Source organism: Gymnogyps californianus, chromosome 2 (assembly GCF_018139145.2).
Source record: "Gymnogyps californianus isolate 813 chromosome 2, ASM1813914v2, whole genome shotgun sequence".
NCBI classification, from domain to species: domain Eukaryota; kingdom Metazoa; phylum Chordata; class Aves; order Accipitriformes; family Cathartidae; genus Gymnogyps; species Gymnogyps californianus.
In genome coordinates this window covers 39,480,831-39,505,802 of record NC_059472.1, presented here as the reverse complement: position 1 = coordinate 39,505,802, position 24,972 = coordinate 39,480,831, and the positions used below count along the sequence as shown (strand labels likewise).

Below are 24,972 nucleotides of genomic sequence, written 5' to 3'. Positions count from 1 at the left end.
GCATTAAATCACTCTTTGAATTAACTGTCTTCCACAAATAGAAATTCTGCTACAGTAGAGATTAATTTTTATATACCATGATATAATAATAGTTTTTCTGCACAACTCATCTAAGGAAGTTTCAGATGAAGTAAACGTTTTTAGGAAGTATTTGGGAGATATATAATGCTACAACTAACAGTAAAAGTAACTAGAAATGCCAGTCAAAATATCTCATTTCCCAGGGTTCTGTACAGACAAATAAGCAGAGAAAATTCTTCCAGCCTGGATTATTCACCTTCTGTAATGCAGATAGGACATGGCATAGGTACAAAACAGATAGGATAGGCATATATTGAAAAGAGAGAATAAGAAAATGAGCAAAATGCAGTAAGGAAATTGCATTTACTACTGTTTACTGCCAAAAATACAGCTTCCTTTTCTGACAAAAAGATAAAACAATAGTTATTTTGCTAGTGTAACCTCTTGATCTGTCTTCAAAATCTGAGATGGATACAGCTTTCAGGAATTTTTGTGTTGAAATGTTGCAATTATAAAATATTTTCATTCTGTATAATACTACCACTTTTTCAGTATAATAATCGCTCATGTTTATACACTACATTTTAGTCAACTAAATCTTAATAAAGCTATACAAACCTTATTGACAAAGGTTTTCACAGTAAGAACCACCATTCATGTCACCTCCCACTTAACTGCAGCTCTCATTACTATTATTCAGGATCTTTCTCTGCTCTCTAAAAGCCAGCTGGACTGTATCTTAACATATTCTAAGGTAAGATTTTACCTCTTTTATACTCTTCAGCCAAGCTTGGAAAGCACAGCCTTTTAATTTTGCATATGCTTTCAAAAAGGCAGCCAGGTATGCATTGATGCAAGAGTAGGACAAGTCATCACATCCTGATCCTTCACTGGCCTTTTGATGTACAGCTCCTCTTCTCCAATCCCCCAACCAATAAGCACTGAGAATCAAACTGTTCTTGAAAACGAAGTTATCAGATACACATACAGCCAGGCACTTCTGCTTTCCTTTCCACTTCCTTCACCTCCTTCTTTGGAAAACTGACAACTCTCACTCTGCCCTTCTGCTATTTTTTGCAGGTGATCTTGAGAAAGTTCATAGAGGAAAGGATGTAAAAATGGTCTCATGTCACTCCTTTGAGGGTCCAGACCAAAAAGAAACATATTGCCTGAACTCATTTTGTAATTTTTCAAAACTTAAGACATTAACCAAAATATAATAACTATTCCTTATCAATACCATCTTGTAATCAAGTAATTCCTGATTCTTAGTCTGGATTAAGATTGTCCACCTTCTTAATTAGTTAAACATCTCTGTAGGTACATGCAGGACAGGGGAGACTGCCATTTCAGACTTTGACTGAATGTGTTATTTTCCCAGAGTCTGGAGGGTGATCTCTGTAGCCTGCACAGTATTTTTAGTACAACACATATCTTTCACCCATTCCACTTAGTTTTCATCTGAAACTTGTGTTTCTTGGTGTCTTTTTGACCACAGCACAAAACCACACCTTTTAGAAGAAAATTCTCCTGTGCCCTATGGACCAGTTCTAGGTTCCTGCTCTCCTCTGCCTCCTCTGGGAAGAAGACTTTAATCTAGGTACAACCACCCTCAACCCACATCTAATTCAACTTCTCTTGATAGTGTCAAGCTGTATTATGTAGATAGGAAGAACATCAAGCATTTTGTACAGTACAACTGTACAAAACTTAATCACATTTGGGTCAATATAAGTGAGGTAAAGTTTGGATAATGAAGAAAAACTTTCTAGAATACCTTTTTTTTTATTCTCCCCAGTTTGGAAGATATATTGTGCCTTCTAAATGAAAGTATTTGGTGTCATTGTAGGCGCCTTATGCTATCCCACCAAGTTTTCAGCTGGTATTTTAAATGCCTAAGACATCTGCACGTGGTAAATGGGTGTGAAGTGGGACCTACAAGGTATCGACCTCCTGGAGTGGCAACTGGAAGTGTGGCAGAGTACTCTATGATTCCTAAAACTATGTTAGATATGTATGTTTAGGCATCTATTCACCTTCTGGATAGCTGTGGGCATCTGGACCTCTGACTGGCAATGTCTCAGAGGTGCTTCCTAGAAAGAATTACAGAGTTATTCTCATGTACAGCCCAGGGTCCAGCAGTAATTTACATTTTTTTTAATGTTGAAGATGTTTACTATTTCATGGTGATGATTTGTTTAGCCTATTGGGAAGGTAATATCCCATCTTGAATAGTATCTCTTCACCATCAGAGAATAATACCCCCACACACCTTGTTTCTCTTTTCAGCTTTGGACAGATTTCCTGTGTGTCACATTTCTTTCACAATAATTGAATCTTGCCCCCATGGTAGCCAGCACAAAACCTGAAGTGATCAGATTCTGCTTTGCATCTCATCTGCTCTTGTTATAGCTGTCAGAAAAAGTTATGCCCTGTCTAGATTCATAACAACTTTAATGATGTTTTTCATATATTGGGCTGAAAAAAGACAGTTCAACTGTCTTAAGATTTTCCCTTACAATGGGGACTCAACCAGAAGTATGAATCATTATTGACACACTCAAAATAATCTGTCATGCTGCTTTAAAATACTAATGAGAAAACCCTTGAGTCTTTTGATATTAGTAGTTATTTCATGTTGTAATTGAATTTGAAAAGCTCTGTTAAGATTTTTATCCTCTGACAGTAACTTATTATTTCTAGAATAAAATTGTTTGATAAGTGGTTTAGATGGCAGCAGTCTGAAGAAGCCCTTTGCACTTAATCTTTCTATGAACAATGTGAGCTAACAATACACTGTAAATGCGGTCTCCCAGATCCAGAAGTTTTAAGGAAGTGTGTAATTTACTATCATAAGCTTTCCACAGAGGTCATGTTTTCTAGATGTTTGATCGTCCTTATAATTCTTATCTGGACTTCCTCTAATTGGTTCTCATCTTTGCTGAAGGGAAATCTCCAAAATATACACAGTCAACTGATGCCTTACTGGTGCTGTGTTCTAGGGCACTCTGTATTCGCCTTGAAATTCAGGTTTGCATCCCAGTATGCTGTCTGATTTTTTCCCCAATGCTATATTATCAAGTCATAGTCTGGGTGTGATTCATTATTCTGTGGAACTGCTACGTAGCCTGTTGTTCACGCTATTCTGTCTTCGAGTACTTTATTATTCCTACTTAAGTATAGTAATTTGCACTTGGCCTTATTGAATCACATCCTATTTTTTTCCAGACCCTTTGTCAATTTGTTAAGATTATTTTAATTCTAATCTTGTCCTCCATGGGACTTGCAACTGCTGCCAGCTTGCTTCCATCTGGAAGTGTAAAAGGCATAATATCTCTTCAGATAACCAAGTGACTAATGAAACCACTCGATAGTACTGGACCCAGGTGGAATTCTACGGAGCCCCATCGGCTACCGTCTCTTAAGTTGATGGAGAACAATGAGTAGCTATTTCTGAGTGCAATTTTCAAGCCAGTTGTTCAATCTATATAACAGTACTTTGGTCTAAGCAATATTTTCATAGTTTGCTTATAAGAATGTCAAGCAGTGTCAAAATGCTTACTAAAATCAAGATATATCACACCTGTTGCTCCTTCCCTAACCACAAAGCCCATTATCTCTCCTAAAAAGGAACAGACTTGATTTAACATGATTCAGTTTCTGATAAATTCATATTGGCTATTACTTATCACCTTGTCTTCTTACTAGTATGTTTATTTACCCACTAATAATTTGATTCCTTGTTTCAATAAGTTTATAGTAAATGAAGTTAGGAATATAATTCTGTGTGTCCTCTTTCCCTTCTGTTTTCCTGTCTTTGTGTAAAGAGATAGGGACAATCTTTGACTTTCTGGTCTTCAGCCTCCCCTGTTTTAATCGAATTCTCACAAGTATGCTCTAACATGCTTGAGATTGCTTTAGCCAGACTTCTACATGCTTTGAGGTGAATTTACCAGGGCTGGTACATCTGAATTTCTTTAGATTTCTAATTTATGCAAATGATCAATAACATATTCTTCCTTATTCTCACCTGAGTCCTTCATTAGTGTCAGTGGCATTACTTCACTGACCACAATTTATCTTTCTACTGAAGAAGGGAATAAAGAGAAAAGAGATTGGATTTTTCAGCCATCTCAAGGCCATGGTTCTGTATTCATTCCCTTGAAGGCAATGCCATTTAACATAGCCAAACCTTATATCCAGCTGCTCAAACCCATGCCTCCAGTCGGCTGGAGAAGATGTTTGCATAGCTGGAGTTGGCTGCCCAGCTGATGGGTGAGCTGCCCATGCTGGAAAATAATTATTGCTGCCACATGCACCTACAGCCTCAGGGTCACATCACTGAGGGCTGTGACAGCTCATTGCTTGAGCTTGCTCTCTATTAGTAATATGCCACTGAATATTTTTTATTATGCTTTATTCTCTTCTTAGTTGTATCTTGTGTCTTGACCTTTCTGAGTTCGTCCCTAATCATTTCTGTTTTTATTGTATATTTGTCTCTGGTAATCTGTATGCAGGTCATCCAAGAGACTGTTATTGAGCCAAATCCATAACTTTCTATGCTTCTGCTTGGAAAAGTCCGTGCTTGGTCAGTGTGTGTTCTTCCAGTCAGTCTGACCACTTTCTTGAACTTCTCTTTCTGATAGACCTGTTTGCTCCTAGAAGCTACCTTCCATCTCGGGTCACTGCAATCTGGTTCCTGGGTGTTTACTGTCCTCATTCCACTGTTCTCCTCCTAGAATCGTTACCTATAGTGGTTCACGGTTTCTGTAGTACAAGCTGTCTTCCCGTTCAATGTTATTTCTTATAATTGTTATCAGTTTTATTCATTATAACATAAAAAGGAAATCTAATCCCTTTCACGGGACTTTCTGCATGAAAGTAAGATCATACAGATTTTAAAGCTTTCTTAGTAACAGTTCTTACCTCTAAAGGAATATAAGGAATACTTAAAGTTTTTTCTTCACAGTGATGCAAGTTTTTAGAGAAACCATATAGAAGACAAAATGACTGTGTTCTTAAAACAAATAACAATATTTATCTAAGAATATTAGAAGTTTACAAAAAATATTAACAGTTATTAGGGTTGCATTGAGTTCCCCAAATTGCTAGATTTAATAATTTTTAAAAGTTATATAAGAATTTCACAAGCTGAAATTGTATGTTCATTTTCCATGTAGAACTTTGTCTGCTCCCTGACTATTAGAAATATTTCCAATTGTAAAAGAGATTACTGACATTTTAGCATTTTGCTATACAATAATTTATAATCTATCAAAAGCTATTTTAAGAAGTTTCTTCTTACCTTAATACATTAAAGATTTTTAAATAAAGTTGTTGGATATCTGTATTTTAATTTTTTCACCAGTAAAGATGCACAAGCTATTTTTTTGTCTTAAAGGAACTATCTGAAAATTATTTCTCTGTTTAGATTAATTTGGGGAATTGTATTATACTGTTTTCTTTAATTCACTCTTTATCCATTCTGCAATATCCCTGTCAATTTGGACACAGAGGCAAGTGCATTGTAAATATCTTCTTTAACTGTGCTTGTGTTCATGATCCATGCTGCAATTTGAGAGGACAACTTATTCTATAAACTTCTTATGGATTTTGTTAAAACATTTAGCAAACAAATAGGACCCCAAGCAAGCACATTATTAAGATAATTTACTTCAACTCAGCTAATGGAAAGGATGGAATATATGATCAAATCAAGACTACAATTAAGATTGAGTCAATGAACCAGTGAGTTCAGTTTCTCACATCATCCAGCTAATATGCTACCAGATAATCAGATTGAATGCCACTGGAAATAATTATTTGTTGTTTCTTTAGAGTCCATTTTTCTTCCTGCTTAAGATTCTATCAGTGATCAATACAATTTAGCATTTAGTGTGCAAAAGACATAAGGAGCCACAGGTCACATTTTAGGTATGACTTGCGTATTGGCGTGTTGACTATTGCACTTTGGTTATTGGGTATTTCCCAGAACAAACAGAGATGTCCCTTGGCTCTCACATGGTGAAGATATTTTACCATTTATCTTTTAAACCTCATTCTTACCAAATATTATTGGTTTATTGCTCTGTTCCTCTTTTCATGTATAGAATGTTCCTCTTTTCATAACATAGAATCTTTCCCCTAACTTAAAATAAATAAATGTCAAGTTCAGCATAATACAAGTTTTTGGTTGATAATTATTTTAAAATATTTAATGTACATATAATTTAGGGATTAAAAATCTTTGTCGTTTAATGCTGGGTATTTTTGGATGTGTCATTTTGTAAGCACACACATTTTCCCATCTACACATGTAAAGAATGAGCCATATCCCTAAGAAAATACAGAGAAAAATTAAGGAAGAATGAGTCCTAGTGAAGCTTGAGTCACAGAGTTGTGAATATCTCTAAACAGGCAGTAGGAGTTTACCCGATGAATGCGAGTTCTTTAGGTTTTAGTAAACTTACCGAACTCCCTTAACTAAATCCTCAGGTCACTTTTTTTCTGGAGAGCCTAAATGGAGAAAGAGGGCATTGAATTTTGTAGGCCAGTCTATAAGAAAATAGGATATATAACAAAAGAACAATTTTCTTCTAAGTACTCTTCACTTGGGGACAGTTTTATCAGGCCATTTTTCAGGACCAACTAGTTGATATTCTGGATTATGAATACAGTTCAGTCCTCTCCCACTGGACAGGCTTTTAGGCCTTTGGTCACAGAGGAAAGTTGCTTCTGTGCACAGCTTTTCATTTCAACATATCTGCTAAGTTGACCATGGATGAACTAATTTTCCAAAAATCTGAAAAATACAAAGGACTCATAGGTATGGTTAGTACTTGGAAGACTGATGTCAGTTTTTGAGATAAGGTTGTGAATATGAGTCCCACAGTCAACTAAATAGTATTTTGGAAATGTAATGATTAATGTAACACATCCTTCCTTTCATTTAAGAGGACTTTTTTTTCCCTGCAGTTGTTTCAGTTCTTAAGTATTAATGATTTTTTACCAGCAAAGATTGGCCGACTAGTGTGACTTTTTGACTTTTTAAAGACTTCAGAACCAAATCCATAAAGTATTTTGACATTTTGTTATAGCCAATTTACTCATAATTAAACAATAAAAGTTTTCCTGGCCCAGCCCCTATCATAGGCCATATTTCTCAAAATGAATAAAGTTGCAAGGAAATCTTGGATTATGAACTGCTAAGAGTAATCCTAGAAATCTAGCATGATAGCTGAGCATCACTCATATCTATTCTCCATATTTTACATGGAAGTATCTAACATTATGTCTTCCCTTTCATCTGGAATAGGTAGCATACCTAACTGAATCATTTCATATGAATTCCAAAATATGAATGCAACCAAACTTCAGTTAATGCATTTCAATTCAACAAACAGTGGGTTGAAATTATAATACATACATTAGGCCTAAAGCTAACATTTTAATCTCTTTCCCATTGTGTAAGTTAGACTTCCATACGTCTAATTTTCCAGCTATGTGATTTACAGCTGAATTTAGCAAATGTAAATAGTAATAAATTGACATGTTTAATGCAGCAAACATGAGTGCTTAACATCTCCTGGCAATATTGCCTGGGAATTCCTGGGACAAATCTGTTGTAGCTGAAATCTTGTTTTTCATAGCCTTCGATGAACATTTTTTCCCTGAATGTGCCTAATCAGCTTTTGACCCATTGTCGTGGATGGAGTGACGCACTTCTCTCCTAAGATAGAAGTGACAATATGTTTATTGATATAAAACAGTGATTTAACAAAGTTTGATAATAAATGTGACTGTGGTTTAACAAGATTCGATGGCAAGGTTCACTTGATTATTTACTGCATAGAGGACAGGGTCAGACAAAACTGTCAGGGAGACCCTCCCGTTGAGTCATGATGTTCAGAAAGGCCTCCCTTGCATTCTAAACTCCTTCTTGGAGGGGAGTTTAGGTGTGGCTGGATCCAGACTTAGTCCTAGACTTGGTCAATGGTTTATGTGTAAAGAATTATATGTGCACAATCAATCCTTTATATCACTTAGTTAGGATTTCAAAGTTTAGCATGCTATTGATCACTTACTGAGAATCTGTAGTGGCAAGGAATCTCTCAACCTCAAGGAGTAACCTTGAGAGGCGTCCCTACTCAAGGGGAGATCCTGGCGTGCAGCCTGTTGCCATGCAGGAGAGCTCAACAGGCCCTAGGCTGTCCACTATTTATGGAGTAAGATAATTAACTTATATTTACATATCAACTACAGATGTTATTTTCTTCCAAATTTGGCTTGAGTCGGACATTGACCAGCACTGTGGTTAGGTGGGCACATTGCTCAAATTACCCCTTGGCTATTGTCTTGCTATCTGTCTCCCCAGAATCCACACGACCAGATGCATCCATTACGACCGCCACTGGTGGTTATCACTTGAGCAGGGTTACAGAAATACAGGTGAGGTTGGAGGCGGGGGAGCACCACACCCATCTATAGGTCTCACCTCTCCAGCATGTTCTGGGCATTGAGTTCCATGGTTTAATTCTGATTTGTGTGGAAAATGTCCTTCCTTCAGTCAGTGATGAAAGGCAACCCCTTAGTCTGTGATCTGATAATTTGGTTTGATTTTCCATTGTTCTTATATAATGAAAAGTGGGATTAATTATTTTGTATTCATCTTTTCCAAGCCATTCATTTATTTTTTTTCTAGAATTCTGTCATCAATTGTCTCCTTTCCAAGGGTGAATTTCTTTAATCTCTCCTTATTCGAAAGCCAGTCATATCTTTGATTATCTTTGACACCTTTCTCTGTACTTGTTCTGATTCAACTACTTCCTTTCTGAGATGAGGAGAAAGAACTGTGCATAGCTCTGAGGATACAGGACACAAGGGATTTGTACAGTGGCATAATGATGTATTCTACTTTCTTTTCTATTGCTCTTCTACTATTTCATTCTCCTTTCTGACTGCCGCTGAGCACTGAGCTGATGTTTATAATGAACTATTCACAAGTTTTCCAAGAGGTCATAACAAATTTAGAGCCTATTACTGTATATGTGTAGTTGCGGTTGGTTTTCCTTATGTGCATTACTTTGCATTTATTGACATTGAATTTCAGCTCTAATTTTATCACCCAGTCATTCAGTGTCATGAGATCCATATACAACATTTCGCTGTGGACTTTCATTTTGCATTGTCACCAGTCTTGATTGAGTTCCTCACCCTATTTCGCAATCATTCATGAATACTTGAAATGCATAGGGCTGAGCCTGATTCTGTATCGGGCACTACAGATAACTTCCCCCACTGTGAACACTGATCTACTCGTACACCATTTATTTATCCTTATGCTTCGGGAGTGCTGGTCGACAGCAGGCTCAATAGGAGTCAGCAGTGTGCCCTGGCAGCCAAAAGGGCAAACCGCATCCTGGGGTGCATCAAACACAGTATAACCAGCCGGTCAAAAGAGATGATTATCCTGCAGCATTCAGCATTGGTGCCGCCTCACCTTGAGAACTGTGTGCAGTTCTGGGCCCCACAATGTAAGAAAGATGTGAAGGTCCTTGAATGCATCCAGAGGAGGGCAACAAAGCTGGTGAAAGGGCTGGAAGGAATGTCCTGTGAGGAGCGGCTAAGGACTTTGGGCTTGTCTAGTTTGGAGAAAAGGAGGCTGAGGGGCGACCTCATTGCTCTCTACAGCTTCCTGAGGAGGGGAAGTGGAGAGGGAGGTGCTGATCTCTTCTGCCTGGGATCCAGTGATAGGACACATGGGAACGGTTCAAAGCTGCACCAGGGGGCTGGTTAGACTGGACATTAGGAAGCATTTCTTTACCAAGAGGGTGGTCAAACACTGGAACAGGCTTCCTAGAGAGGTGGTCAATGCCCTAAGCCTGTCAGTGTTTAAGAGGCGTTTGGACAATGCCCTTAACAACATGCTTTAACTTCTGGTCAGCCCTGAATTGGTCAGGCAGTTGGACTAGATGATTGTTGTAGGTCCCTTCCAACTGAAATAGTCTAGTCCTATTCTATTCTATTCTATTTTATTCTATTCTATTCTATTCTTTTACCAATCTATGAGATTAAGAGATGAATCCTTTTTATTCCATGACAGCATATTATTCTTGAGAAACTGTGATTAGGGATCCGGTCAACAAATTTTTGGAGGTGCAAGTGCTCTATATCAATTGGATCACTTATCCCCCAAAGAGCTTTAACATGGGACATGGCTTTTCTTTTCCATCATCTTTCATTCTTCACCATTCTACCATGTTTGTTCCCGTGTCCTCCTTTTGAATAATTACAGTTTGTGCCAATTTGCTTATTACAGGAGCCAGACTGCCTCTCCTTTATGTTCTTTTTGATGAAAAATGGCTTTTGTAAAAGTTAATATTCCAAAGAACTGTGAGAGTTGTCAATAAAATAGACCTACCTGAGCTGCCTTTAAATGAGCTAGCTCTACTTCTGCTAACAATATAAGGGAATTGTAACAGCAGGGGAAAGAGTGCCATAAAGTTTAACCTCCCAGCTATTTATTCAGCTAGTCTGTGCAGCACCGCATGCTTTAGCAGGCTTAAACTTATTTGTACCTGCAAGGAAGCAAAGCAAGGGGGTTCGAGCTAACAGCCAGTCCAATGGAAGCAGAGGAACCCTAGAAATGTACTCTAGATGTCCAAAGCTGCTTGCTTTGGTGATGCCTTCAGTCTCCCCATGTATATTAAGGTTTCTTCCAAGGACTAAGGACATACTCCTGAGGTCCTGGTGTCCCCCATGTACAGGGGGGAGATTTCTTGGCAAAGATCTGTCCCAGCTCTGGATGCAAGGAGAAGGAGGAGGGGAAGTGGGCTAGTTTTTTCTCTGCCTCACTTCCTCTCTTTCAGGCTGTGTAATTCAGAGTCTGTCTTCATGTCAGAACAAGACCCAAATAAGCACCATCACCTATGTCCTAGATTTCTTTAAATCTGAGCTTGTTTTCTGGAAAGAAATTCTATGTGCTGTAGCCAAAAGCTCAGTCTAGGTGAGCCAGAGTCAAGGACTCCAAAGACGTGCTTCCAGTTAATACCTGTCTCTGGTCAAGACGTATTCTCAGTGCAGCGAATTCTGCTTTGGCTTCTTTTGCAATTGCTTTTATCAGGTGCAGACTCTCTTGCTGCATTTGCATTTCTTTCTGGCAGTAGCCTCAAGGTAGGAGTTAGGGCCAAATCTGCCTCCCATTTGCTAAAACATCCTGACAGTTGGCTCTGGGGCAATACATTTGCTGCCGCCCATACGCCCAGCACGTGGGGGCACGCTCACCAGCCATGTAGGGATGCTTATGCTGGTTTTGTACTGACAGTGGGAGACAAAGTCCTTTCTAGAATGGCTCCAGTGTGGCTTGTGTATTTGCCTGATTACAGGCTGAGCTTAGGCTCCTTGGAAAAGAAATATCGATTTTGGGTGCACCCTGGGCTTCAGGCTGCAGAATCAGACCCAGATGAAGGTAAAGGGAGCAGTGGGATGCAGTGTCAAGTGAAAGCTGTTGGTAAGAAACAGGAGTGAATAGGATACGAAGCCACAACATACGTATGGGGACTATATACTGCAAGCAAATAAACTGTGCCAGGGCGATGTGGTATAAGAGATCACACTGGGTCAGATATGACTGGAGAAGGAGCTTCTGAAATTCATTAGGCACTGATAGAAAGTGAAGCTTCATTGCAATTCTTGATAGCTTTTCTGCCCAGTGGGAATCCAGCACAAAAGCCTTTTAGCGCACAGTGTAACTGGGAATACCTGAGCAAACTGATAACATTGCTGCTTTTATGGTAGCCTTGTTTCTCACGTATCACAGCAGATCACTCCACAAAGCATCATAAGGACATGTGTGTGTTGTGTTTATGTACCTTCATCTGCACATTCAGGTAGCAGCTTGAAGGAATTAAACAATATTATCCATAACAAGAAAAACTACAGTGGGAAGGATATCCATAAAAGAAAACCAACTATCAAACAAGGGTTTTTCAAAACGACCTGCATTGCTATTGTAGAGTTCTTTGTGTTGCACAGTTTTAGACGTTACAGCTGAATGAAGAGTCTGCTATGTTACCTGCCAAACACATAAATCCAGCCACGTTTCTGATTATAGTATTGTTTCTTCCAAAGAGCACAACCAGCTCAACTGTGGCTCAGAATAGAGTCATTTGTTCTGTGGTTTGAATACAGCAGATTCATACACAAGTGAAAGCACACATGTGGTAGATCATCTGCTAAATATCCTGTTAGATGGAAATTCATTAGGAAAAACAAAGTGATGATCAGGAAGGAGTTTCTTTTCTTCACCTTGTCTATCTGTGATATACTGTTGTTCATCACTGTAGTATTTCAACAAATACACACAAAAAGGCAAAACAATATCAAAGTCTGGTGGATGTAGAAGTGATTTATTTCATTTTTCATTTTTGAGACTCAAAAGCCATCATCTGTTTGCCTGTTCTGTCTTTTCTTACTTTCTTAAAGATGGAGGTAAACTTTCTTTGCCAAAAATAGACAGACTTATCATCTGTGGTCCTCTAAGAAAGATAAGATTTTAAGACTTTCCAGTACATATTTACGCATCCAAGAAAAAACAACAAAATTTTGTGTGTGTGTGATTTTCCTTGTCTGTGTTCAACAAAATATTAATAGAAAAAGAAAATTGAACTATGCAATATCCAAAAATAATTTGGGATTGAGATCCACAGAGAGAAATACTGTATGCTGCTTTTCCAGCTCCCCCTGCAGACTAGATTATAAGAAAAGTTTTCAGACAATCTGTGCTCATCCATGCTGCCTTATATGAATTTCTACACTCTTGTGAATTTTAACCAGCTCCTGGTTATTATTCAAGCCTTTTTCTTCCCTGTGATGTAATTAGTGCCGGGTCTAAGCTGGTGCATGTCTTTCAGGCTTTGGAGCTTACTTCTGAGGTGCATTTCTGTGTCTACCACCCCTGAAAATCCTCTCTGAGGGTTCCACTAGGGGGGCTAATATGAGCAGCCTAGTATGGGTAGAGATTAAATCTTACTTTGCAGTTCATTAGATCATATAACGTTTCCTAACATGAGTTAATATGATGGCTTAGGTTTTATCTGTGGGTTGCTTTTTGTTGTTCTATTTTTCCCTGAGGTATACTCTGGCATAATTGGTGTTAGTGAAAGCTTTGCATGTTTTTTCATACAATTTTCAAGCCATGTTTACGGATTAACAGGACCTAGAATAATAATGTGTTCAGTCTTAGCTATTATTACCTAGATATTTAAGAAGTATCTATAAAGGAGGTTAGATAATAGTGGGGATCAGACTGTAGTACTTCTATTTTTACACTCACTGTCACCCCACTGAAATCTTGAACTAGTTATTTTTGTTTCCGTGCCACAGTTTGTCTGTCTTTAAATGGGTACTGCCTCATGGTGATATAATAGTTTCATGCATGTGTTATTTACATCGTGCATGAAGGGAAAGAAATTATTCAGTAGAAAATAAGTAATTCTTGCAGATTGCAATGCAGTGTTGGAATTAAAATGCATTCTCTGTGTCTTTTGCCACAAGTAAGGGGAAATAATACTCTCATTATGTGCCTTCTGATCTAATAAGGAGGGAAAAAATATCTTTTGGCATTCTATCAACAAAGGACATCTTTCATAATTGCAGTATAAGCAGTGGAAGAATTTTAAAAGGAGTATTAGCATAAAAAATGGCCAAGATTTGCAATATTCTGCTGTTCTGAAAGGAGTTTACTTTGGTACTCCCTGCATGCATAATCGGTTTCCCTGGGATTCAGAAACCTTGCAAAGTACCTTGTCACATGCCGAAGAGATTTACATTGGGTCTAGTCACTGGCAGACATTTCTTTCATTCTTTCTTCTGATTTCATTACCAGCTTCCAAAGTGGTACGTGCAACTTAGTGGAGGTGAAGTCATTACCTGATGGATACCTTGAAGAAACACTTCAGGTTACAAGACACCATCAAACCTGAATTTCTTTGCTATATCAAAAGATGTGAAATATCGTGTCATCTGCAAGTAGCTCTGAAATTATCCTTAACACTGACAAGTTAAGGTAAAAGCAAATAAAAGTAGTTATTTAGAAAATATAAAAACAAATAACACAAAGTCAGGTTTACAGAAATGAAGGAAGGCCATTTTTCTGTCTGCTTATTGTAAAACTAGATGTAAAGGGTTTTCTCACTCCCTGTTATTCAGCTGACAAGCTAATTAGTCATTAACCTAAATATGAGAACTTTGACCCCATTCTTAGGAGAACTTTTACTTTCATTACCACTGGAGGGAAACTAGATCTAGTCTTGCTTGTTTATCCAGTCTTTTCTGGTGATTTTGTTAAGAGTCTATTCAGATGTAGATCTCCTTCCTCTCCCTCTTCCTTCTTACTACCTTCACCCCCTTCACTTTCCATTGTTTTGTTCTTTAACTTTCAAAGTTTAATATTGTCTTTATTTTACACTATTGACTTTCACTGTATTCAGTTGAATCATTAACAAGCAATTAATATATTGCAAGATAAAACACTGTGTTCTAGCCAGTCATGTTTAAATACTGTGTTCAGTGTTTTTACATATTGAGACTTTAATTTCATTCAAAATGTAAAACTTAGATATCTATCACATGATAGACAACCAAATAAATAAGGATTAATGTTTGAGGTCTATTTCTTTCTTTGTGTGAGTGAAGGACAAAGGTTCCCAGATCCCTTCTGTGCACATAGCTCATCTGGAGCAGCAGTACCCCAACCTAGTCTGTGATGGATGCTCTGACAACGTTATCATTAGGCTACCAAAGTATCTAGATGAAATTCTGTGACCTACAGAATCACACAGGAGCCTGGATTACACAGTTTGTTCCAAATCCTCCATCTTTCTTCTCTCAGAACATATGATATTTTTTCTAAAGGTCTTGCAGCAAAAACAAAGGAGGGAAAATAAGCCATAACTAAGTTAAAGAGGGAGAGGGGGAGAGAGAACACAGGATGTTCTCACTTGTTTTTCTCAATCCTAACAAAGCTGGGACACACCTTGGCAACTTAATACATCGGTCCTCCTTCTTAACTGGTAAAGTCCATTTCGGCAACTGGGCAACAGGGGTAATTATATGTTTATGCTGCTGGAGAAATAAATTCCCGACAAAATGCAGGCAACAATGGTTCTGATCTTGGCCTGGGAAAATCAGATTGTCAGATACAATTTTTAATTTAAAGATGAAGGGACACTGTGGAAACCAGGATTTGAGAACAGCGGATAAAGGGTAGAACTTCAGAAAGCACTGCAGCTAACAGGTATAGTCTTTTCCGGCATGCTGCTCTCCCCTCCCAGTGCTAGGTAGATGGCATTCAAGAGGAATTACCTCCTGCAGTATCAGCCAACAGCAGCCTCTATGTATTTTGAGAATAGACATTTATTTTAGTATATCTGCTCACTTGTTTCTCCCCGATCAATATAAAGCAAAAGTACCCATAAGCTCCTGTCATCTGCTTTTAGAGTCCTTAACACATTTTAAGGCCTATCATCAGAGCTCTAGCCTCTGGGAACTCGCCACTACAGCTATAAATGGCACAGTTGGACCAGACTGGCTCTGGGTCGTGCTGACGAAATTGGTAGACAATGCCCTAAAGCCTGAATTTTATTCAAATCAAATCCAATAGATTTTAGGAAGATGAAGGAAAGAAAAAAAAAATAATGCTTAGACAACATAGTATACTTCAGAAGCTGCTGCTACCATATCCTGCTATTTTTTCTGGACATTTTTCCAGTTGTTTGCCTGTTTTTATGGTTTTAGATTTCTAAGTACTTTAAGGTTGAGGCTCCTACTGCTACCACTGTAAAATGTTGTGCATTTCATCATTTAGTTCTAGAAAATGAGAACATACCTTTGAGACTGTCTCTTTAATTAAAAAAATTGCATTCAGTTTTGAAATTGTCTATAATTATATAGTTTTACAATATATTTCTAATAAAATGTGTATAATCAAGCAGTTATAGTGGATAATTATATACAGTCATATAATTGGATAACTATATAGAATAGTATATAGTATATAATTATGCAGTTACAGTGAACGATTATTATTATACTACAACTATATACTACTGTTACTCTTGATCCTGGTTGCTTTGTCATTGTCTTGAAATATGTGGAGTTATAATTTCTTTGTGCCTGATAGTCCTATTTCTATCTTACTGACATGTGTATACACACAGATCCTGGGATAATATCCTGTTTCTCTTATGTATCTCCCATTCTGATTTAACGCTTTCTAGTCTTTAATGGAAGAAAAGGGCTTTACTGTCCTCTTTGCAGAGTCTTAAAAATGTTAGTGGCAAGTAGGTTGCTAAGAAGATGAACTACTCATGTTTCACCCTTTCCTCAAAATTTGTTAGCTTCCTGAAAATGCTAGTCAGAAAATAGTAATAGTTGGGACGTTCTGTAATTTAATGCTTTTTTACCTTTTTACTCAGTAAATTCACTCTTGCTACACAGTTTCCATTTTATAAGTTAAATTTAAAGACATCTTGTCAAGCTTTGTATCCTACACCCTTTTTATACATAAACATTCAATTTTAAAAGTTTCTTCTCCTTTCATACTCCCTCAATCTTTGTGGGAAATTGGGTAACAGTGAAATATCTTGCAGAAAACAGGAGTTGTGTTCACCAAGTTACACTTCTGAAGTACCACAGAGATAGATGGGAAATAATGTTCTTCAGCTGTCATCAGCAAAAAAGAAGTCAAGAAAAAGCTGTATTCAGTGAGATGACAATCTGGGTGGACTGGGTGTGTACAAGGAAGGACGTGAAGCACAGTTGTCTTATCTTTTTGATTGGAGGAATCTTCCAAATCTATTTTACCTATAACGTCGCATACATCCTCTGGGAGCCAGGACTACTGAACGTTTATTTAGTTTATTTGGATGGTCCTATGTTGTTGTAATGAGATCTCTACAAAACTCTGCGTAGTAGCTTAACAGTGATAAGTGTCCTATTGTAGACCTGATTTTGAAGATTAACCTGATTGATAGCCTAGGGCACTGCTTCATGTAATCTTAAATACCCAGTATACACTGACATATCTCCTTTGAACCAGTGGAACTGCAGTATGCGAAACAGATAGATAGGAAAGTAATCACATACTGTGAGAGTGTATTTAAAGGCCATAGCTGATGATGACAAAGCCAAGCAGAAAGATTTAAATCAAAATTATCTAAATCATCAATTTTAATCAAACATATTTCAGTCTGCAGGCAATAGGCTTGATTTAAATAATCACTTCTAATTTTATTTTGCATTTGTCCTTGTTTTCCTAAGGAAAGGTTAATCCACATTAACTGGTAACTATTAAAATACATTAATTTGCAAGCAAATATACATTTTACACTCAGTTTGGTTCTTATTTTTAATAGGATATATTCTAGCAATATTCATTTATTAAAGCAATTATATGTCACAGCATATATTTGTTCAGATGATTGTTTTTTAATTTCTTACATGTTTTCATAGTTTCTTACAGTTTAATGATGGACAATTATATAATCTAATTTCACTTCTATTAAACTGGGCATTTATATTTCATGCAGATGTCCATAGCTTAAGCCTAGAGATTTTAGTTAGACTAAAGCATTTAGGTCCTCTAGAGACTATACTGCCTGCACAGGAGAAAAATAACAGAGACTACTACTTCATTTCTAGCTAGGGCTATCAGCAGAAAATACATTATGCATCAAAAGCCTTGATAATAGCATCATATAAATGTACCCATGTTCCACTAACAAGAAATGCCTTTGTGCAATCCACACTGAAGTCTCTGACAACTTAGCCTAGGTGAGAATTGTTTCCCACACCCTGAGCCAGCTCATTGCTATGATTTGGAGAGTGTGAGCAACATTTATGAGCTAGTCATTGAAGAAATAAGGTTTTGATACAAAAGTACTGGTGGTTCTGAAAATACTGGATGGCCACATCCAAGAGTTGTGGCTCAATGTCGAAATGGAAACCAGTAACAAGCGGTGTCCCCCAGGGGTCCGTACTGCGACCAATGCTATTTCATATCTTCATTAATGACATAGCTGGATTGAGTGTACCCTCAGCAAGTTTGCTGATGACACCAAGCTGACTGGTGCAGTTGATACACTAGAGGGAAGAGAGGGACCTTGGCAGGCTCAAGGAGTGGGGCTGTGCAAACCTCATGAAGTTCAACAAGGCCAAGTGCAAGATTCTGCACCTGGGTCAGCACAATCCTTAATATCAGTACAGACTTGGGGATGAATGGATTGAGAGCAGCCCTGTGGAGAAGGACTTGGGGCTACTGGTGGATGAAAAACTGTACATGAGCCAGCAATGTGCGCTTGCAGCCCAGAAAGCCGATTGTACCCTGGGCTGCATCACAAGAAGCATGGCCAGCAGGTCGAGGTGATTCTCCCCCTCTATTCCACTGTCATGAGACTCCACCTAGAGTACTGCATCCAGCTCTGGGGTCCCCAGCACAAGAAAAATATGGGTCTGTTTGAGCGAGTCCAGAGGAGGGCCATGAGAATGATCGGAGGGCTGAGAGAATTGGAGTTATGTAGCTCTGGGGAGACCTTATTGTGGCCTTTCAATATATAAAGGGGGCTTATAAGGAAGACAGAGAGGCTTTTTACCATGGTCTGTAGTGAGAGGATGAAGGGCAACGGTTTTAAATTGAAAGAGGGTAGATTAAATTGGACATAAGAAAGAAATTTTTTACGGTGAGGGCGGTGAGATACTGGAACAGGTTGCCCAGAGCAGTTGTGGATGCCCCATCCCTGGAAGTGTTCAAAGTTAGGTTAGATGGAGCTTTGAGCAACCTGATCTAGTGAAAGATGTTCCTGTCTGTGGCAGGGGGTTGGACTAGATGATCTTTAAAGGTCCCTTCCAACCCAAACCATTCTGTGATTCCATGAAATATCTGAGTATTTTATGTATTGCTTATTCTCTCCAGAGCAAGATATGTACCCTAACCACTGTGTAGCTGGATGAGAGCAGGGGACAACAGCCTCTTCCCACAGTTTCCCACTTGGTTTTCAGCAGAATAGCACTAACAAGTGTCTTCTGAGATAGTTTACTATACTGGGCTCTGCAGGCAAGATTGGCAGTCCTCTGTACACTGCAGGTATCCCAGAAGGTTTCCATGCCTTGAAACTCAATGTTGTCAAGACAAGTCCACCTTGCCATCTAAATTGCTGTCTGGATCAAGCCAGAGGCTCCCATTTATACTTTCAGGTGCTTGTGACCTTTGACGCTTTGGACATCCTGTTCCAACCACTTCATTGGTCCCTTTGAATGATTACTGAAACCCAAGATAAGCAAATTAAGTATCTTCCAGCTCATTTGCATCACATTTTCTTTAGTTATCAGACAACACACATTTAAGTCTATCACTTGGTGCCAGGCCAATAGCCAACATTTTCAATATCAAGAAACCGGGCAGTACACATCAGTCAGCTCACTGCAAATTGGTAATTAACATGATGGCTAGATGGGTTCGCATGCGCATAACATTATTAATTAAACAGCAGCTAGGTTAATCAAGATAGTAAAAGTAATTTGTTGGAATAAATATTTTATTAGTGTGTCCATCAATAAAGCAAAAGAAGAGGTTTTAATTAATTCATTTATAAAAATATTCATACTGTGGTGGCAGTAACTCTGTTCAAGGATCTGGAAACAGGTCTCATCTGTAGAGGGGTATATTCCCACTTTATCACTTCATGTTAATTGTACTGTAGATATCAGTTACCCAACTGTAATTACTAGTATGTTAGTTACAAGCCAAACATTGCTGTCCGCCTCTGAACAGCAATACCTGACAATTGATGCTAAAGGGCTCTTTTTCCTCTTTGTTGATTTATTCTTTCAGAAATGTGCATTCTGCCATTTAATACCTCCCGGCATGATTAGAGACCTGATCTTTCTTTTTCCCCCGAAAAGACCATGAAATTGAGAGAGGGTGAATATATTTTTTTATTTCTCCTGGTATTAATAACATAACAGAGGGGGGGAAATGGTATATTTTAAACAAGTATATGCCATACATACAACAGGTGGCAGTGATTTCTATCTGACTGAGGAATATTTATCTACTAATGCTGAGAAATATAAAGAAATACTGAGAAGCAGAGAGAGGCTGCTGATTTTGCAAGAAGGTCATAGATTAGACAAAGTGTGTTTCAAACACTGAAGAGAGTGGGAGAAGATTTACTTTAAGAAGAAGATCTACTGAAAGAGCAAGATGTAAGCTGTTAGGACTGTTAAAACAATCAGGCTTGCCATGCCCCATACTTTTTTGGAGGGAACACCCCTTAGAGTATTTTTCCCTGTTGCTTTCTTCTTTGTGTCAGGTGGTTTATTACACATTAGAGTGGAAGTCTCTTTCTGTGCTTTATCCGCCTGTCCAACATCTTAGACATGTGTGAGAAATTTGCTGGAAGCCCTCACGGTTAGATGTTTTATATAATATGCATGGATATGGAGTACACATGTACATATAAAGGAGGAATTGCATTTATAAAAATAAAGTTAATTTAATGCAGAATACTAAGAAGAAGAAAAAAGAAAGACACAATTGGAAAATGGTAAATAATTCTAAATATTTGATCTTCCTTCACAAACATTTAACCCACAAGATGTGCTACAATTCATGTTTATCATGTTCATTATTTACTCAGCAGTTTTACTCTTCAAAATATTTCAGTCATGTTTAGGGAAAAGAAACAAACCCAAATGACTTACGCAGTCAAATTGCACAACACGAATAGTGAACAGGAAATATTGTAAATAAACAGGTGACATTCCCTCGTGAAAAGTCACCTATTTTCTGGTATTTGTGTGGTACTAATGCAAAATACTTTAATCTATATGTAACGTTCAGGTGGCCCAAGCAATATACCTCAAGTACGATTGGTTTTTTGATCCCTTGGAAGCCTTTATATCATATTGCTTCAGTAGTCATGCCTGAAAGGTGCTCTAAACTGTGAAGTTTAGGGAAAAAATGTGCTTCATCTGTCAAGGAGTCTGTAAGCCAGTGCTGGTCCTAGAGGTGCAGGGCAGCAGAACCACAGGATCCCATTTTCATTAATAGCAGGAGGCTGCACTCCTCTTACCCACCCGCACAGTCTTCAGCAGGTAAACGTGGGCTTGCACTGAGCCGGCCAGCCCCGCTGTGGCTCGAGGTCCCATCCACCTGCAGGCACCATGGGCACAGTGGGGCTTGGTAGCTCAGGCACAGCCTGGTCCTAGCCATCTCCAGCAAGTGCCTCCTCCAGAGCTGGTTTGCATTTAGCTGGCTCAGAGCATCAGTGCAACAAAGTGGTGTCCACCTGATAAAGGCTGTGGCAATACCGCCCCAGTAAACTGGACTCAAAAAAAGCCAGGGAAGCTGCCGATACTGCAGTCTGCTCAGAGCGAGAGGAAAGTTGGATTAAACTCACTTTCCCGAAACACCAGCGAGGTGAATGCCCTGGAGGGGACGCTCCGACAGGACTGTGCCGCAGCGCTGTGACAGCTCTCATTCACAAGTAACTCAGCTTCAGCGTACTGTAGCTTAATTCTCCATGGGGAAGATTAATCCCTTGGAGGAGGATTAAGCTACAGTGAACTAAGGCCACTTTATTTCTGAATGGGAAAGGCCACACAGGGATTTAATGTACTTTATCTTATGTGCATTGATTTCACAGCTTTAGTTAATTCATCTTAACTTCCCTGAATTCCCTTGTGTGGACAAGCTTTTTGTCTGCAGAGAGGCTCTTGGAGCTGCTTGTAAAGCTCCTCATGCAGCCCAACCAGAAAGCAGGTTGGAATGATTTCTGTGCCTCTGAAGGAGCTTATACCTGTCTAGATACTATTAAATTACCTCTTTCTCAGATGGTTGATCCGTGACACCCTTAGAAGAACTATTTTAATTAGATTTTTTGAATGGACCAGAGAAAAAGGAGTTTTCTTAAAACTAATCTCTGGGTTATTTTAGAAATCTCTCATGAACAGTCTTTTCAAGGCTTTCAGATAGCACAAATTGTGTACAGCTGCACAAACAATATTTTCTCAAGCATGGACACGTCTGGGCAGTGCAGTTTAATAGGTTTCCTTGCCCAGTGGGATTTTCTTCTTCTTTGGTGGTGGTCATAAGAAAACATTTTGTCTATATGGAAAACAAATGAGCAGAGTTTCTATTTCCTGATCCTAAAGATCTTAAACCCTTCCTCTCGGTGGCACAATTGACACAGATCTGGGTTGAGGAGGATGTTTTTGTGGGAGCTGCTGTTAAAATAATGGCATGATTTTGCTGGCGTTGTCCTTTGGGGAAATGAGTCTGCTCATTTTTTGCATAGTTCATGATGTGATTTACTGATAGGCCCTTCTGATAAGGTGTTTCCCGACACTGATGAATCATAACCCAGCTTTACTATTCAGCTACCTCATGACACTTCACATATCAAATTAAACTTTTGCCAAACAGTTCTTCACTGGGACACTTTATGCAACACAAAGACACCTCTTGTGGATTCCATACAAGCTTTACTGTGACTTAATTCTGTAGCAGTCAATAAATATTTTATCTTTTAAATATGTAAATTAGGTGCTTAGGCGTAATTAGGTGTCCACATTCATGTGGACAAAGTCATGTGAGAACAGAGGTACTGAACAAACAAAGGAATGTAAGTAATAGCTGAACATCAAGGTCCAAGTGTTTTCCACCAGTATTACTCAATAGTAGTATTCATCAATACGGATCTCAGTGGGACTAGGAAAAGATTTTAAAATAAAATGCAACATGAGCAAAAGAGAGAAAGTCCCTTTAGTTTAACTGGTTTTGACCATTTGCACTGAAATTTACATATAAATACAGGAAATGGAAGCAAATCTTTTTTAAATTTAGCTGTGATATCTGTATTTATATACCATTGTACTAAAAGCTTAATAACTGTTCAATGTGTTCTAATGATTGCTTTTCCTCTTCTTTCATACAGCTGATTGGATTTGTGTATGCCTGTTACGTGATCAGTATTTTCATGGAGGAGGAGGACAGCTGTAAGTACTGATACACACCTCTCCATCTCTGGAGCCACAGTACCTGGGGTGAGACTTAGTCTTGCATTAACTACCAAGGCGAAGAACAAAGGTTGAAAAATGGCAGAATCTGGCATTCATGTGCACAACCAATTGTGCTCAGACAGACTTATTTAGGTACTACCACCTTATCTAGGTGTCAGGATTGTACTTACTAAAGTTCTTCATAGAGGTCTGTGAACCGCTTGCAGCACACTGCTGAAAATCATGTGATCCACGTTGCATATATATATTTATGTAAGTCTTTATGTATGTACATTTAAATTTGAATCAAAGCTCCTGAAGCCCTTGAGCCTGTTTTTCCATATGACAGCTTTGTCAGCAGTAAAGTTGTTGGAGATGACAGATCAAGCCATTTACAGTGTGCAGTATCACTCTGATCAATAATTAGATAGACCTGTTCAACACTTACAAGTAATAGACCATGCATCTAAAATGCTGACCCCATATTCTTAACCTGCCTTTATCAATAAAACCCCTATATACATACCCATATTGTTCAAAAAGTTTGAAAATGTGCACACCTTTAAAAAGTATTTATCAAAAGTCATTAAATGGGCATTGGAAAATTCTGAATATGCTGGACATTTTGGTAGGATGCTGTGTGAAAAGAGATGTGAGAACTGCCTGACAAGGTCACCATACCCACATGACTAGCATAGCGATTGGTAAAAGCAGCAGTGAGAATGGAATAATATTGGATGAGCAAAGAGGAGTGAATACAAGAACAAGCCTATTTAAAAAAGGGACAACGTGTGATCATGTCAGTTACTTCCTCTCATATATGAGGAGTTAAGCAGTAAAATATCTACCTCTAGGGAAAAAAAAAGGAACAAATGCCAATACAATTTTATGGCTATAGGATAAATAATACACAACCAAATATTTATTCATAAACTTTTATTCATAAATCTTAACATAGTTGGTTTGTTTCTTCACAGAATAACACTAGTGGGTGAAATGAATATAGTAGAAAAAATTAATTCAGTTTGTAGGAAAGCAATTGATAATATCTACAAAATCTTATTGAAAACATAATTCAAGTAATTCATGGCTGTGATGGAAAAGCAGACTTTTTGATTGAAAACAGTGTGAAGGACCATAAACAAAATACTTTTCCATTGCTACAAACTGTACAACGTTTGGTTCTCCATCATAATGCAACAGACATTAGTGTCAAATCTATTTTAACACTTTCATTTAGATTTCTAATAGGAAGAAAATATATCAAAGAGATTCTCAGATAAAACTGAGTGGGAAGGAGTCATAAGCATGTTGTGCACGTAGTGTACTGTGAAAAGGAGCAAGGAGCCTGGACAAAGACTGGTGCTGTAAAGGAGAAATATGAACACTTGGAGAAGCAACATGAAATGTAGGTCTTGAGGAGGAGGAAAAGCCAGAGAACGCTCGCTGGGAATTGCCAGTTAGTCAGGAACCAGTAACACAGGGTAACAGCAGACAACAGCGCAGCAGCAAGATGGCTGTGTAATTTGGGATGTATAAACAGTCTTTGGTCAGTGAAATCCAGAGACAACTCCTTTCCGTATGGCTGTGGTGAGTCATGATGGTAGCTAGAGCTTCATATGGATATCTATAAACTTCTTTTATGAGACAATGACTAACTAAATTCCTGGAAGAGGGAGGCTTCATTAAATGATTGGGAGGGCCGGCAGACTGATAAGGAAGACACAAACTACAGTGCCTTTAAAAGAGTAAGTGTGTACACGCACACTCACATGCAAACACAGATATATCTGTACCTGGGAAGACAGGATCTTCACTTTTTACACAAGTATGTTATATTATTGTTGGGTTTGTTTAGTCCTTTATAGTGTGCTTCATACATCCATATTTTAT

The 24,972-nt window shown here is 38.3% G+C and overlaps 1 protein-coding gene across 1 annotated transcript in view; it reads left to right on the top strand.

The window, feature by feature from the left end:
- NKAIN3 (sodium/potassium transporting ATPase interacting 3) overlaps positions 1 to 24,972 on the top strand; it is a 386,809-nt gene that overhangs the window by 338,926 nt on the left and 22,911 nt on the right. The window contains exon 5 of the mRNA XM_050892047.1: positions 23,016 to 23,076. Within this exon, the coding sequence (XP_050748004.1) occupies positions 23,016 to 23,076 (61 nt within the window). The remainder of the gene's footprint in view (positions 1 to 23,015; positions 23,077 to 24,972) is intronic.